The 16625-nt window shown below is 39.0% G+C and overlaps 1 protein-coding gene across 5 annotated transcripts in view; it reads right to left on the reverse strand.

The window, feature by feature from the left end:
- Positions 1 to 328: 328 nt before the first annotated feature.
- Positions 329 to 16625, reverse strand: part of acbd5a (acyl-CoA binding domain containing 5a) — a 98501-nt gene continuing 82204 nt past the window's right edge. For all 5 annotated transcript variants that reach the window (XM_078233885.1, XM_078233904.1, XM_078233912.1 and 2 more), the window contains 7 exons: positions 10070 to 10291; positions 7774 to 7880; positions 4510 to 4792; positions 3359 to 3558; positions 2417 to 2467; positions 1914 to 2023; positions 329 to 1824 (listed from right to left, as the gene is read on the reverse strand). In XM_078233885.1, coding sequence (XP_078090011.1) covers positions 1812 to 1824; positions 1914 to 2023; positions 2417 to 2467; positions 3359 to 3558; positions 4510 to 4792; positions 7774 to 7880; positions 10070 to 10291 — 986 coding nt within the window. In that variant the 3' untranslated portion in view covers positions 329 to 1811. The remainder of the gene's footprint in view (positions 1825 to 1913; positions 2024 to 2416; positions 2468 to 3358; positions 3559 to 4509; positions 4793 to 7773; positions 7881 to 10069; positions 10292 to 16625) is intronic.

Raw genomic sequence — 16625 nt, forward strand, 5'->3', positions numbered from 1 at the left:
TTAAATGACAGGTTTATGTCACTGCAACTGGAACTGTTCACAGTACTCGACCCGATCAGAGTAACATTCAGCTTCAAAATGGCCTGAGGGGGATGTGAATTAATTCAGCTAAGCCCAAATAGCCTATTTACTTTATTTTCTAATGTTTTTTCACGTGATGACATGATGATCAAGAAATCAAACATTCATCCCACTAAATATTCAAATTAGCTATATCTGTATATGTTAGAAACTGAGAATTTCTACAACTAGAACATGCTTAGAAATTCTCAAAAGGTACTCTAGACAGGATTTATAGGTAGAACATGACCACACACACACACACAAAATACTTAAGAGTAGTTTATTCTCCCAATTTCATTTTTTAAAATAACAAAAACACAATCCCAAGCAAAAAGATTTATTTGTGGCTCATATGATAAAAATATATCATATCTATCATGCTTAAAGCTATATTCTGCAAATTATTTTCATGCTTACAGTATTTTTTCTTGAATAGGAGCCTGAGATTTTAGCAGAACTCTAAATATTCATAAAAATGTTTGTAATAATGTGCTTTGATAAACTAGATCTTATAACTCATTTTAATTTAAAATTAGTATTAAATTGCTATTAGATAACCTGTGAGATTTATCATCTTTAGTTTGCAATTTTATTACAATGCAATTGAAAAAATATTGCACTTGCTTTTATATAGTTTAATTTGTACAACTATTAACAGCATTGATATGAGTAGACTTCACAGTTGACAATAATATATAAAGATACATGCAAGAGAAAGGACATATTAATGCTGTATCGAATGGATGAATCTCAGTACATTAGTGTCCGGTTACATAATCTCAATTTTAGCCAATACTCCAGCAAAAATGCTGGAGATGAAGCATCTTCTATGTCCACTCTATATGGCTTGTTGCTAAACAATAAACTACATAAAACAAAGACCAAAATATCCATCCAATGGGTCATCCAAAGGAACTGATCAATGGGTCAAAGCACTCCATTCTATTACGACAATTCAGGGGGGGATATTACTTTGTGTTTGGTAGCACGCATACACTCCCATTATATAATCTTTGAATTATGAACCACAAAGGAAAAAATATGTGCCAAATTGCTTTACAAGCAATTTTTTTTATTTTTAAGTGCAGTCACTATTTTATTGACAAAGACAGCAGTCAATTTGTGCACAGCAAGATCCCACAAGCAGCAACTGAATAAATGACCATATAATCTGTTTTGGTAATATTGGTCGAGGGAATGTTGGCCGGGATAGTAGGAGGACTTGAGTGCTCTTCTAAAGGTTTTTCAATGAAAAAAATGAAATCCTTGGTTCACTGATACCCAACTGGCGAGGAATTTGACCAAAGAACTGTAAGGTGCAACATTTTATTGACTGATTTCTAGCTAAAACACTAGAAATGATCAATTAAGTATTTTATATTTTTCTAATGCTTAGAATTTCCCATTTTCCATCCAAAATCAATTTTAGCTATATCACATGCAGCTAAACTGACTTACATTCAATAAGATGACAGTGTCACAAATTTAAAAAAAATAAGAGTACAACTTAAAGATAATTATTAAATTCATCCAGAGTTAAATTAATTTAATTATTTGGTTCAAGTATCATTAATGTCATAGTATTTAGTTACATACAGTGCATTCGTGGTAGCATCAAAGCAAAATGCACATAATTGGACTACATTAAGGTAAAATACCACTGAATGAACAAACGCAAACCATCATGTCACAACTTCTATGCTGTCTAATTTTCTGAGTTTGCAGCCTTCACAATCCCAGGTGGATACCTAATTTGGTTTTCTGGAATTTGAGACAGAAATGAGAAAAATTCAGTGAGGTTGCAATCATTTCTGGTGAGTAGAAACCAAAAGAACTTATTCAAACTTTACCTCTTCCTCCTTTGAAAATACACATGTACCAATAACTGGACGACAACAGGCCAAAGAATTGCAAATGCTATAGTACGGCCAGAAACATCAAAAGGCCACCAGGATGGTCTCTGAATGGAGAAAAAAAAACACACATACACAAAACAAATGCTGTCTTTCAGCAATAAAAATATGAATTGCATAAAACATACAAAAATTAAAATTATACACAACATAAGCTTTTTTCATAGTAACTTCATTGTGGCGTTAATGTAAGCCTACTTGTGACACTAAAAAAATAAACTTAAAAACGTTGAAGAAGCAATATGATAGTGTTGTGCCTGGCTACATAAATTAATACAAATAGAAATTTATTAAAAGAAAATATAATAATTAAAGCTATTATCTATGAAAACATATGTGCTGGGGAAATAGAACATTGCAAGTTTAAAAACTTAACTCTACTTCCTTAAATTCTTCAGAATGATTTACAATTGGTTATATTAATATGCTGTAACAATTACCTTATCACTTTTACCATGCTTAAACTTCGATTGGGCATTTTCAGCCTTGGTCTGTGATAGGAAGGAAAGAAAACAAATTTCATAGCTTTGCTTATTGAATTAAATGTAAGCAAGGTTGTATGGATAAAGAGAAAAGCATTTTACAAATGCTACCATTATTCCAATTATTGATGTAAAACCATTTCAAACTAAGTACACTCCAATTACTATTAGTGTTCATAAGGAGACTCTCCTGAAATTGCTCTTTCATCTTTTATATACTTATGGAGACTTCTTAAAAACTCCAGCATTGACGAACCATATCTCCTTTCATCCTATAGTATTTGCCAATATTAAGCAATTGCAAATGGTCTCTTCTCTTACCTCATGGGGAAACACAAACATCTTAGCACTTCCACTGATGGTCTAGTTAAGACTGGGAATGCACTCTAGTACAAATCTACTCCCCATCCCTTGATTCACCACAATAATGCATTAATATCCATGGGTCTGCACCATATGATCTTATATCATAAAGGGCGGCACGGTAGCACAGTGGTTAGCACTGCTGCTTCACAGCTCCAGGGTCCCGGGTTTGATTCCCGGCTCGGGTCACTGTCTGTGTGGAGTTTGCACATTCTCCTCGTGTCTGCGTGGGTTTCCTCCGGGTGCTCCGGTTTCCTCCCACAGTCCAAAGATGTGCGGGTTAGGTTGATTGGCCAGGTTAAAAAAAATTGCCCCTTAGAGTCCTGGGATGCGTAGGTGAGAGGGATTAGCGGGTAAAATATGTGGGGGTAGGGCCTGGGTGGGACTGTGGTCGGTGCAGACTCGATGGGCCGAATGGCCTCCTTCTGCACTGTAGGGTTTCTATGATCAAAGAACTTATAAATCATGAATCGGAAGAACACAATTACATACTTGTTGAGATCTACAAATACTTATTTTTTTGTGATTAGCGCACACCTGAGAAGCAGTCACTGCTTCTAACATATGAAGCCGTTCCAACACACTCTGCATATCTTCCTGGAGTCTGATGAGTGCTACTGTGATCTGTTCATTGACATTGCCTTTTTGTAGCCTTTCCGAGCCCCTTCGTTCCCCATCACCACCATTACCCAGCTGTGCAATCTGAAAACCATCTCTCGAGGGCTGCATCCTATTACCTAAAAGGTAAACAGGAACACAATATAAAAACTCAATTTATCAACAATACAGAACAAACGCATAACTGTCTGGAAAGATGAATGGTTACATATATTTTGATGTTCTAGAAAATTCAATGGCAAAGACATTCAGATCCAAGAATATTAAGGAGTGACTCAATAGATGTCGTCAACATGAGGAAGAATTATGGCAAGATGAATTGTTTCTACTGGTCAGCAAGATTGTAATGAGAGACAATTATAAAAATTAACAGGGGTGGGTAGAGAGAAATCTTTTAATAAATGATGGTTAGAATGTGGAATTCTCTGCCATGAAAAACTGTTCAAGCACAGAATATAAATAATTTAAAACAGAATTGGAAAGTTCATAAGACCATAAGACATAGGAGCAGAATTAGGCCAGTCGGCCCATCGACTCTGCTCCGCCATTCAATCATGGCTGATGTTTTTCTCATCCCCATTCTCCTGCCTTTTCCCCATAACCCCTGATCCCCTTATTAATCAAGAGTTCGAGCAATGCTTGTAATTACGAACTCCATATACTTTATTTACAGGAGGGGGAAAAGGTGAGACGTCTTTCCTCCCTCTTAATTTTGGGCCGGAATTTTCCAGCCGTTCACACCCCGTCGCTTCTGCGAGTATGGAGAATTTGGCACTCAGCCAAATCTCCGTTTACTGCAGCGGGACCAGAGAATCCCATGATTGGCCAGAAAATTCCAGCCATGGTCAACACATGGAAGTCAACTATAGGATTAAGTGAGTGTTTCCTGGGAGGCGATCTTCAATTTTTTATAGAAGGGAAATGTGCAGGACAAGTGTAGCTTCAAATATAAGAGGAAAGAAAATAAGCCACAACCTACAAACAACAAAATTGATCACAAAAACAAGTCCTTGGGACATTTTTGTGGGACAATAATTCAAGTGAAGATCCTCTTTCAATCCAAAACATACCTCGCCCTCTCCTGGGCACATGAAAATCCGTTCTTTTGCTGGTTATCTTCTCTTTGTGAGGGCCACTTCCACCTGACTTTGCATCTTCACCACCATGGGTAACACCTCCTTCTCCTCCCAAATGCTGTAACTTAGTTGTTCTGGGTTTCCCAAGGGAATTTAGGGAATGTTCTAACTCTGTTTTGGAATTATTTATGTTTTCCAATACCTGACCATGACCAAATTCTGAGATTATCGGAGAACTGTTAAAATTCTCTCTGCCACGGAAGTCAGCTTCTGAAATCTACAAAAATGAAGTAAAACAACATGTTTACAGTGCTTGAAAAGATCAAATGATTACTTATGCACTATTCACGTTTGAGCATATTTAAATAAAAATGCTGTAACCCAAGAAAAAAAAACTTTAAAGTTTCATTTGATTAGTAAATTCACGTTACTTGTTCAGACTAATATAATAGGCTTTTGTTTCATTTATGACCATTAAGAGTAATTTCTGAACATGCACACAGTGAAGAAGTTTCTGGTACAGGTGGTAATGGAAGATAAGTTTGGTTAGGCCAGGCTTGTCCCACCTTTTCGTGCAAGGAAGTACATTTCAATATTTTTCTCACTCAAAAACATAAGTAAATTTCAGAAGGATAAGGTTTGGTCCAATATTAAACATGAATTTCCCTAAAGTGTTGAGGTATGAGGAAAAGAAACAGTTAAAAGCAATGTCAGAGTAATACATTGGAAATGTTAAAAATAAGCAATTAATGAAGAACATTTGAGTGAGGGTCAAATTGGGTTTGTCTGACTCACTACCAGCTCAGAGTGCTCTCATTCACTCACCCCATCTGCAGCCACCCTCATTCCCACACTAGTAGCCTCTTTCTTGCCCTCCTCCACCAGCAGCCTCTTTCACGTCCCCATTTTTCCCCTCACCACTTCAGCAGCAGCAGCGTTCCTCACCCCACGCCACCCCCCCCCCCCCAAGATCAGTAGTCACCCTCTCCACGCTCAGTAGTCGCGCTCTCCTCTGCTCAGTTGTCATCCTCTCCTCATTCCCACCCGCCCCGGCTAGGTAGTCACTCTTTGCTGCTGCTCGGGAGTCACTCTCTGGCCCCTGCTCATTAGTCACTCTCTCACCTACTCGGCTGTCACCCTCCCCACCCCCGGCTAGGTAGTCACTCAATGCACCCAGAGAACTCCCTCCCTCCTCCTCTCCACCCACCCCCAACAGATTCACCATTATTTTTGTGCTGTTTTTCAGGCCTCAAACTGAAGGAAGTTGCTCTTCCAATTAGAGACGGTTTGTCTCCAACTTTTACTGCTGATTGGCTTATTAGTGATCCTATCAACAGAAAACATCTGTGATTGGAGGAGCAGAAACCCAAAGAATCTTCAAATTTACTTTCCAGCATTTTGAACACAGGTCCAGAGGCCAGATAGAAAGGCCTCACAGGCTGCATAGTGGCCTGCAGGCCGTAGATTGGACAAGCCTGGGTTAGGCAGTAATAGCAGAGGTGAAAGATGATCCTAGGTTAGCAACAAAGAGAATTGCTGCCATATCAACAAAGCCATTTACTATACTTTAGTTTCTCAAATTTCTGACTACATGATATCTCCATGAGAAACTAATCTCAAAGTACCACATAAAATAATTACGACAAATCATTCGCATTGAAGGAAAGACAAAGTCCAAAACAACAATTTAAAAAAACACAAACAGAGGATTTTAACAAAACTATCCTTTTGGCTTTTTACATTCAAAACGGAGATGGGAAATTTAGAAGCATTTTCTGAATGGAAATGCCCCATATCACATCTGTGCTAATTTGTGGAATTTTCCTGCTCTGGGACAGGTGAGTGCAGGTCACTGAAATACTTTCACTTTCTACCAGCTCCCTTGACTTGGTTTGAAAATACTTTCATGGCAATTCCAGGAGCATTTAGGGCAATGGTCTCATTTTTTTTGTTTCAGATCCTTTTGTTAAGGATGAGCAATTTGTGATCATAAACTCCAGGAGTATCACTTGAATAGGAGAGAAAAAAGCTGCAAATTTAATGGTAGTTGGGAATCAAGTTGAGGCTGCTTGAAACTTAACTCACGTCCTTATGGTTGGCAGAGACAACTGGCTTCCATCCCATCAGTCTGGGCTGGTCTTGACCCTACCAAACTATCCACATCACCCAAATAATTCTTGCTGATAGACAGTGAGATAGCAATCAAAACAGGTACAAATAGATAGTGGTAACAAGGGATAACAAATAGAAATGGAACAAGAGATCAAGATAGATAAGATGTAAAAATAAGAGTTGAATTAATTATAACATTGTTTTCTATCAATCATTTTAACATTCATCTAACTGAGGGCCTTTATTGGGTATAAATAAAGCATATATACAGGTCAGGAACAAAGAAGAGCATTGGATTTCTGCACAAATCTGTTGTGGAACCTTTGCTGTTTGTTGTGTTAAAAAATTATAAGACGACATGCATTTCATAATTCAAAAGTTCCTGGTGACGTTAAACTATGTAACTAGGTGACCAATGTGCAGGTTAAAGCCTTGAAATGTATCTGGAAAGATAAGGAAAACTTGTCCAACACTGATCAGCTGACCTTCAAAAAAGAGTGACAAGGAAAGTTCAGAGTAGATAAAATAAAATGAAGTCTGGGTATGGGTGTAACAAGTTGATTTGATTTTGAAATTAAGTCAAAATAAATGAGCATTTAAGTAAGTCTAGAAATCTGTCCACCCCAATAGAAAATAAACACTGATCTAAAGCAGATAATGTCACATTATCTCCTTTAACTTCAAAATGTCTGGCTATGAAATATAGATATATAACACATTCTGCAGGCCTACTGCTTTACTCTTTTGGGGATAGATTAGCTCATTTGGCTAGATTATGATACGGTATGATGCCAGTGGCATGGGTTCAATCCCCATACCAGCTGTGATAGTTCATGGAGTTCCTGGTCATGTCCCATGCTTGTGAAGTGGTGTCCCTTAAGTTACTTATAAACAATTGTCTCTCTCTCTAATGGAGAGAGATGTCTACATGGACTATGGTTAATTACCGATACCTTAAGCCTTCTTTCTAAGCAGACCACTACAATGCCATTGGTTCACAGAGTAACGTTCAGGATTTTTAAAACTACATTGGCTGATGGAAAGAACACACCAATACTTGTTGTTGCATTTGTTCCTTGCACGACATTTATTTGATTTTGATAATCACAAGGATTGTTGAGCACTATTCTCCATATAAGCATTTACCTCTTCAAGTCCCAGCTGTTCCATTGAGTCACAATATACTTCACTGTCTGAATCACTTGTAATGTGCTGAATTCCTGAAAGCTCACTGACTTGATTTTCCAGCCCATCTGTACAAATATAAGGATGAATAAAACAAGTGATAAGCAGTAACAAAATAAAATGTTGAGAGCACATTAAGAACTGAGGTAACCAATGCATGGAGCCAGAAACTTGATGACATACTCATAGAATCATAGAATCCCTACAGTGCAGAAAGAGGCCATTGAGCCCATCAAGTCTGCACCGACCACACTCCCACCCCGGCCCTACCACCATATTCCTAAACATTTACCCACTAATCCCTCTAACCTACGCATCTCAGGACACTAAGGGGCAACTTTAGCATGGCCAATCGACCTAACCCGCACATCTTTGGACTGTGGGAGGAAACCGGAGCACCTGGAGGAAACCCACGCAGACACGAGGAGAATGTGCAAACTCCACACAGAGTGACCCAAGCTGGGAATCGAACCCAGGTCCCTGGAGCTGTGAAGCAGCAGTGCTAACCACTGTGCTACCATGCCGCCCACCAGAGCAATGTTTCACACAAAATGTGAGGAATTTAAAACTATTAATGCAAACTACAGGGTTAATTCTAAAAAAAAAAGAGGAAACCGATCTCTTAAAAATAACTTGGTTATTCTCTTCGAAATTTAAAAATTGATTATATTAACCAAATGAGTGCAACTTAAATTTTAAAGTTGGCTTTTCATTAGTCTATCAAGTTTATTAAACAAATATCAATTTCAAGAACATGCAACATACATTTATTTGATTTTGATAATCACAGGGATTGTTGAGTGCTATTTTCCATATCAGCATTTACCTCTTCAAGTCCTGATGTGGAGATGTTGGCGTTGGACTGGGGTAGGCACAGTAAGAAGTCTCACAACACTAGGTTAAAGTCCAACAGGTTTATTTGGTAGCACAAGCTTTCGGAGCGCTGCTCCTTCATCAGGTGAGTGACTTCATCAAAAGTTGGACTTTAACCTGATGTTGTGAGACTTCTTACTCTTCAAGTCCCAGCTGTCCCATTGAGTCACAATATACCTCACAGTCTGAATTACTTGTAATGTGCTGAATACATGTAACACTGGTATTGCTCGTCTCTGCACATTTTTAATCTCTGCAGATGTTTCATTTAAAATTCAAGTGAAGAGTTAAACCCTCACTATAAGACTCTATCAGGGTTGAAAAGTGTAGGAAGAAAGTAAATCAAGAAGCACACTGGTTAGGCCACACTAATCAAAGAATCACACAATGTTTAAAGTGCAGGAGGCAATTTGGTCCATCACGTCTGAACTAACTCTCCAAATGGGTTTCCTCCGGGTGCTCCAATTTCCTCCCTTGGTCCAAAGATTTGCAGGAAATAAGAAATCTATAAATGGATATGGATAGGTTAGATGAATGGGCCAAAATTTGACAGATGGAATTTAACATGGATAGTGTGAGGTTATCCATTTTGGTTGGAGGAATAAAAAGGCAATTTATCGAAATGGACAGAAACTTAAAAATGCTTCAGGTGCAGAGGAATCTGGAAGTCCTTGAGCATAAACCGCAGAAGGTTAGTATGCAGGTACAGCAGGTAATAAGGAAAGCAAATGGAATTATGGTTTTCCTTGCTCATGGAATAGAGTACAAAAATAGGGAAGTGGTGTTGCAACAGTATATGGCATTGGTGAGACCATATCTGGACTACTGCGCGGTTTTGGCCCCCTTACTTGAAGAAGGACGCAAATGCATTAGAGGTGGTTCAGAGAAGATTCACTAAACTGAGCAGTTTAGGCCTATACTCATTGGAGTTTACAAGAATGAGAGGAGATGTAGGAATAAGTGAAGAACTTCTATGTGTAAATCCTGTTGATCCAATCTCCATTTCTATGGAATTATGCATTACTTAAAAGGAAAGAGATAAAGATGGTGGATGTATCTTGGATTTTTCCAGAATTTTAGCCATGAGTGAGGTTGTATTGTACATGAAAAAAAAAAATTTTCTTTTTCCAAAATAGGTTAATCATCATTTTTTGCAATTATTCATTGTAAAAGTCAACAAATTTTATGCAAATACAAAAGTAGATCAAAAGCATAAAATTTTCTCTTCCTCTGTCAGTTGCATGGTGAGTAAACACCAAAGTGCAAGAACAAACTGCATGATTAAGAAAATGAATATGGCTTTGTAATTATTATTCATTATTCCATGTAACCTTTTAAGTCATGGTTTCAGAATGCTTATGAAAACAATTATTGCAAGCCATACCTATTTCACCATTAATATCAGGTAGATGTATGCTTTGAATCTTTCCTTTCTGTTCGTCTTCATGGTCCTCTGCATTCAGCACTGATTTAGGATCTGGAGCATCATCGTGGACACATGGGTTTGCCATCTCCCCAACAGTGTCTGGAGAGAGTAGGAGTCCTGATTTCACATCTTCTAATTTCACATCTGCTGGTCCCTTCAGTTTCACTACTTCATTTTCTTCTAGAAGTAAACCCACAAGAACAGGGTGAATATTTTAATTGATGCAAATTAGCTTTTTCTTTTAAACAAAAAAGGTTTTCCTTCAAAATACAACTAAAAATGGATAACAGAGCTACATTACTTGGCACTTCCCCATTTAGACTTCAACCAAGTTGCTCAAAAGGACAAGAGCTGTAGTTATGAAGGGAAAGCGAGGGCTTTCAGATGCTGCATTAAAAAAATGGTAGTCCAACTCAAGAATTATGCAACAAAAGCTTCCAGACAGAAAATAGCAAACTTGAAGGCTCAAAATGCCTAACAATTCATATTTTGGGTTGGAGAATGTTGCCCAATAGCATTCAAAAAAGTTGTTTGGTAGTACAGAACTTGAGTAGTGCTAAAAAAGACACATTGTCGAAGTTATTCATCTTGCACTCATCAGGACAATTTGCAAGAATACCAAATGTAAAGGGAACAACAATATATCATTTACATTTGGAGGAGCTTTTCTATTGATGACTAGCTATTTTGAACTGCACTTGCATTCTGGGGATGGTGGTGAAGAAACAAATAAAAACAATTATGTTTTCTGATATTTAAAGCAAGGAGTTATGTAAAATATTTTCGATCTGATGTAATGTACCATTTACTTGATTTTTCCACATAAAACCTTTCTCCTGTGTTTTTTTCATTACACCTGCTAATCTTTATTTACTTATAAATGGTTTTGAACATTACCAGTAAAACTTCTTGGATACCAGGGGAAGTCAAAGGGCATTGGATTGGTCAAAAAAGTGGAGTTGAGATCAAAGATAAACTATCTTGCTGAGTGGCAGAGTAGACTTGAATGGCCATATGACCTACACCTGCTCTTACTCTATGTTCTTATTTTGCCGATTTTGCAGTTTTTAATTGTTTATTCAATTAATTGCCACTTGACCTTCATTAAAGTGAAGAGTTTTTAAGCTGTGTCTGAAACATTGGAATCAATATTAATAACTATATAAATTTACGATGTTTCAAGTATTTTTAAGTCTTCAGAGAAATGACTTTCATTTCCTCAAGGGGGAGCAATTGCTACATTATAATGGCACTATTAGAAAATCATTTTTCATCTGTGTCATAATTTGCAGTAAATTTAGGAACTACTGCAGGTACACTTACTGAAATCTTTATCCAGAAACAGATCAAACAGGCTGGAAAAGGGTTACTCAGAAGAGTGTTGACTTCTGTCATACTGTGTCACTTCAATGTTATTCCAATTACACAGCCTTACCTTGAGGCTTTTCCCTGCCTGGTTGATGTTCTCTAACTAGAGAGTTGAAAAAACATATTTTTTATTATGAGCTTCTAAGAGGTCATTCCGCATCCAACAACCTGCTCTCAAAAATTCTTCTCACATTTTGACAGCCATGACAAATTTCACCACAGCTGCTGAGACAGTCCACAACATTTTAAAACAATCAACGTCTTTCTAAATAAAACAACCCACAACATCCTAAAAAATCAAATTGCTCTATCAGGAGGTGTGAGCGGTTTCTTTAAAAAGTCTAGGATTGGGATTCAGAGATTTGCCAAAAGCCAATCAGTTCTTTCTTGGGTCCTACGTTATCGGTGTACCAAGGTTTTTGAAATCCATCCATTTTTTAAAAAACAAAATATGTTGTTTACAGACAAACAGCCTTAAAGGGGTGAAAACATTCACTCTGCTCATCTTAAGTGGAGGAGGTAAAAACCACATCCAGAACAACAGCTTGTAAAAGAAAACCCAAGCTGAAGAACACCAATTGATTTGTCTAGCTTATCCTGCCACATTGTGCTGGTATCACAATCACAATATCCAACTGCCTCCTGTATGACTCCAGAATTCTTCAACTGCTCCTCAGTGCATTACAGGTATTAGTCACTCTTTCCATGAAGCAGCATTTCCTGACATCCGTCTGTCACTTGATCCTAACATTAAAGTTCAACTTGACGTGTTGCTAAGAATTAACCACTTCAATTACATTTTTTGTCTTGCCTTCTTCTCATGGTTTAAGAGTCCAGGATTTTCAAGCCTTTCCTCTTTGCTCAACTGTTGTAACACCCTGTTTGAGCTTGGATGTTTCCTAGTGTCAAAGTGACTATAACTGAACATCCTAACCCATAGACCGCAATCAGTAAGGACAGGCAACTACATCTCCTCCACAATTATCCTCAACACCGGTGCCCCACAAGGCTGTGTCCAAAGCCCCTTACTATACTCCTTACACACCTATGACTGTGTCACCAAATTCCACTCCAATTCGATTTTCAGATTTGCTAATAACACCACCGTCGTGGGTCGAAATTCAAACAATGATGAGATGGAGTACAGGAAAGAGAGAGAGAGAGAGCCTGGCAAAATGGTGTGATGACAATAATCTCAACCTCAATGTCAGTAAACGAAGGAGATTGTCATCGGCTTCAGGAAGTGTAGTGGAGGACATGCACCTGTCTACATCAACGGGTTTGAAATGGAAATGGTCAAGAGCTTCAAGTTTCTAGGTGTCCAGATCACCAACAATCTGTCCTGATCCCTCCATACGGACGCCATAGTTAAGAAAGCCCACCAACACCTCTACTTTCTCAGGAGGCTAAGGACATTCAGCTTGTCTGCTACGACTCTCATCAACTTTTACAATGCACTATAGAAAGCACCCTTTCTGGTTGTATCACAACTTAGAATGGCTTCTGCTCTGCCCAAGACCGCAAGAAGATACAAAGGGTTGTGAACTAAGCCCAATCCATCACACAAACCAGCCTCCCCTCCATTGACTGTCCGCACTCCCGCTGCCTTGGAAAAGCAACCAGCATAATCAAGGATTCCATGCACCCTAGACATACTCTCTTCCACCTTCTTCCGTTGGGTAAAAGATACAAAAGTCTGAGGCCACATACCAACAGACTCAAGAAAAGCTTCTTCCCAGCTGCCATCAGACTTTTGAATGGACCTACCTTATATTAAGTTAATCTTTCTCTACACCCTAGCTATGACTGTAACACTACATTTTGCACTCTCTCCTTTCCTTCTCTATGTACGGTCTGCTTTGTCTGTATAGTGCGCAAGAAACAATACTTTTCACTATATACTCATACATATGACAATAATAAATCAAATCAAAGTTGCAGTTCTACAATAATTGGATATAGCCAGTGTAGAATCGATCGATCACTCTCGGATCTCTTTCAGCCTTTTCCTTTTTGGCTCAACTTAATTCACTCATTAGATCCTCCATTTTCCCATTCCAATGTACAATATTGTACTCAACAATAGGTACTCAAGTACCTTGTACTTACCTATGCTGAATTTAATCTGCCATAGTTCTACCCATTATAAGTATTGTCGAGGCCCTTTTGCAAATCTTTGAGCATTTCATCAGACCCCACTGAAGTTGGGAATCAGCTGTGAATCTGACTATCCAGATCAATCAGGAGCATAAACTCAGAAAAAAGCACAGATCCTGAGGTCACTTTATATAGAAAGCACCAGCCTTAACATAATGTTTCTAACTGCTTCCTGTCTTTCAGCCAATTCTTTACTCAACAAGATTTGCCTAGGACTGTTGTACAGGAATCTTTCATGTGGATGATGCAGTTATTTCAGGTGAAAGCTATGACTGAGAGTTTTGCAGGACTAACAGAGAAAAAAAAAAAGAAACATCAAATATTTACTACCTTACATTTTTAAATCGAATGTCAGATCAATAGAATGTGGTGAAAATATCCGAGTAAACTATGGAGGAAAATATTTTCTTATCTATGCAGTCCATCCATTGGTTTTGGTGCATTGAACTTGACTTTCAATTTAAAAGAGATTAAACAAACTATATGTATTATGTCACAATTTAGCAGTATTGAATTATGCAGCAGTTTGAATCAATGCTCATGCAGGTTAATATTACACAGTAAATTCATTTAGCTGTAATGACAAGTCTGCATATGATCTGATATTTATAAAGTAATTGGGTCAAAAGCCCAAACCACAAGGCGTGAAATAACAGTCGGCCATCTGCCACTGGCAGCACAAATTTCTGATGATTGCAGTTGGAGTGTTGCACTTAAAAATAATATTTTTTACAGAATGCTTTATTAGAGTTATTTGGTATAATTTGGAAACCTCATTTTGAAAGTGTACATGAGAGGGCTAACTGATGGCTCAAACAGTTAATGAGTATTTGTGCTCTACTGATCAAGAATTTCTGAATTTCAGTCCATGGATCTATGAACTAGATGATAATGGACATGGCAACAGTAGGGGTGCTACAATAGAAGCTGAAAAAAAAAGCCCTAACAGGCTCCTATCCTAATACCTATTCTAATGACTTCTGCTGGAAGCATGCATCAGTTGAGAACAGGATCAGGTTGAGTGATGATGCAACTCCAGGTCAAATAGCTTGCTGACACCTGCAAGACTGTCACACAAATAAAGCAACTTACATTCATACTGCAACCGTAATACAGGAAAAACAAATAAAAAACACTGGTGCACACCAATGTATGTATGGTGCGCATGTGCGCGTGCATGTGGATACAAAATTAATACGAATGCAGATAACAAATTAGCATAAGTTAAGGAGCAGGAGATCCTGTAGAGGTGGAGCAAAATCAGATGCCTGGGCTAATATATGAAAATCACCTTGATGTTATGTTAAAACAGTGTCAAAACTGGTGGGAATTACACCATGCAGCAGTTTTATAGATTCGATAGGTGAATCAGATTGAGGGGTGCTCAAGACAAAGATGTAAACTTTGACAAGTGTGCAATTGAAAATGCCCATCCTTCAAATGGGAGCACTGTGAATTTTTCCAGAATGAGTAGATGTGATTAAAATGTACATTATATCTTTGTACAGGTCGAGTTGGGGACAGCTAGGGAAGAATCTCCATTTTCTCGCAACAATTTACCTTCTCCAAAAAGTGAATATTAAAAAGGACTGAATGAAAAGGTTGGACAGAATTTAGTTCTCCTCCTCATGGCAAGTTTGGTGCAGGAGGGCATTTAAGCAGTTGGACGGGTAATGGATGAAGACCCGGCCCCATCTCACCTTCACCCCACTTAAGTCCATAGTGGAAAGGCCCGAAGATGGCCCGCTCGTCCCATTATTAATTGACGTCCTTAAATGGGACATTAACACCAACTTAAGGGCCTCGTCCTGTAGCCACTGATAGTAGAAACGTAGAAAATAGGAGTAGGCCACTTGGCCCTTCAAGCCTGCTCTGCTATTCAATATGATCATGGTTGATCTTCTATCTTCTCGCCATGATCCCAAACTCTCCTCATATCTCTTGACTCCTTTAGAGTACCTTGAGACTTGTACTTTGTACCTTGAGCAGTTGTTTAAGTGCTCTCTCATTTCCTTGTTCTAGACCCCCCTCCAGAGGAAACATCATCCCTGCATCCAACTTGTCCAGCTCTACCAAACTTTAATACGTTTCAATGAGATCCTCTGTTATTCTTCCAAACTCCAATGAATAAAGGCCTATTCAATCCTATCTCTCTTATGATGATCCTGCCATCCCAGGATAGCAGTGTGGTGAATCTTTGCTGCACTCCTTCTATGGCAAGTATTACATTTCTTAGGTGAGGAGACTAAAATGATACACTAAACTCCACGGGCAGAATTCTCCCCCAAAAATTCTAAGTGTTGAATTTGGGTGAAAATTGGAGTAATTCACGCTAGTTTTTTTTCCAGTGGGAATTCAGGGAAGAATCTCCCTCGCTGTACACTGCAGAGACCACCAGTGTGAATATCATTAGGGGCGGGGCCTATGGAGAGGTTGAAATCAGCGTGCTGAGAGGATTACTGTGCATGCACTGATCCGTCAGTGCCAAGATTGGCACATGCATAGTGGCCCCACACTAACAACCTCCGGATTGCTGGCCAGCCCCGCGACTCCCACAACACAAGCTCACTGCCCCTTCCCTAGGCCCCATTCCCCAATATGCCCCCTGCACAGTGCCAGGGCACACAATATGGCACCTTCAGGGTGCCAATGCCCGGGGGCTCCCGATTGCCCCCCCTTCACTCCAGTGGGGTCGAACTGCTAGTTCCCCATTAGTGGGGAGCTACTGTAATCCCCGCTAGAGTGAACTACTCTGGTGGAGGTGTGTGTGTGTGTGTGTGTGTGTGTGTGTGTGGGGGGGGGGGGGGGGGGGGGGGGGAGAAGAGATTTCAGTCCTGGGCCCGCTAATCACATTTAAATTATACGCAAATGACTATTTAAATTGTCTTTGCACCTCCTTGCTGATTTCTGGTGCATATCGGACGCTGCCAGAAATCTGGCGCTCGGAGATGCTAGTGGGGTGCAAACGCGCATGCCGATCCCCTGAATC

This window comes from Mustelus asterias, chromosome 2 (genome assembly GCF_964213995.1).
Source record: "Mustelus asterias chromosome 2, sMusAst1.hap1.1, whole genome shotgun sequence".
NCBI classification, from domain to species: Eukaryota; Metazoa; Chordata; class Chondrichthyes; order Carcharhiniformes; family Triakidae; genus Mustelus; species Mustelus asterias.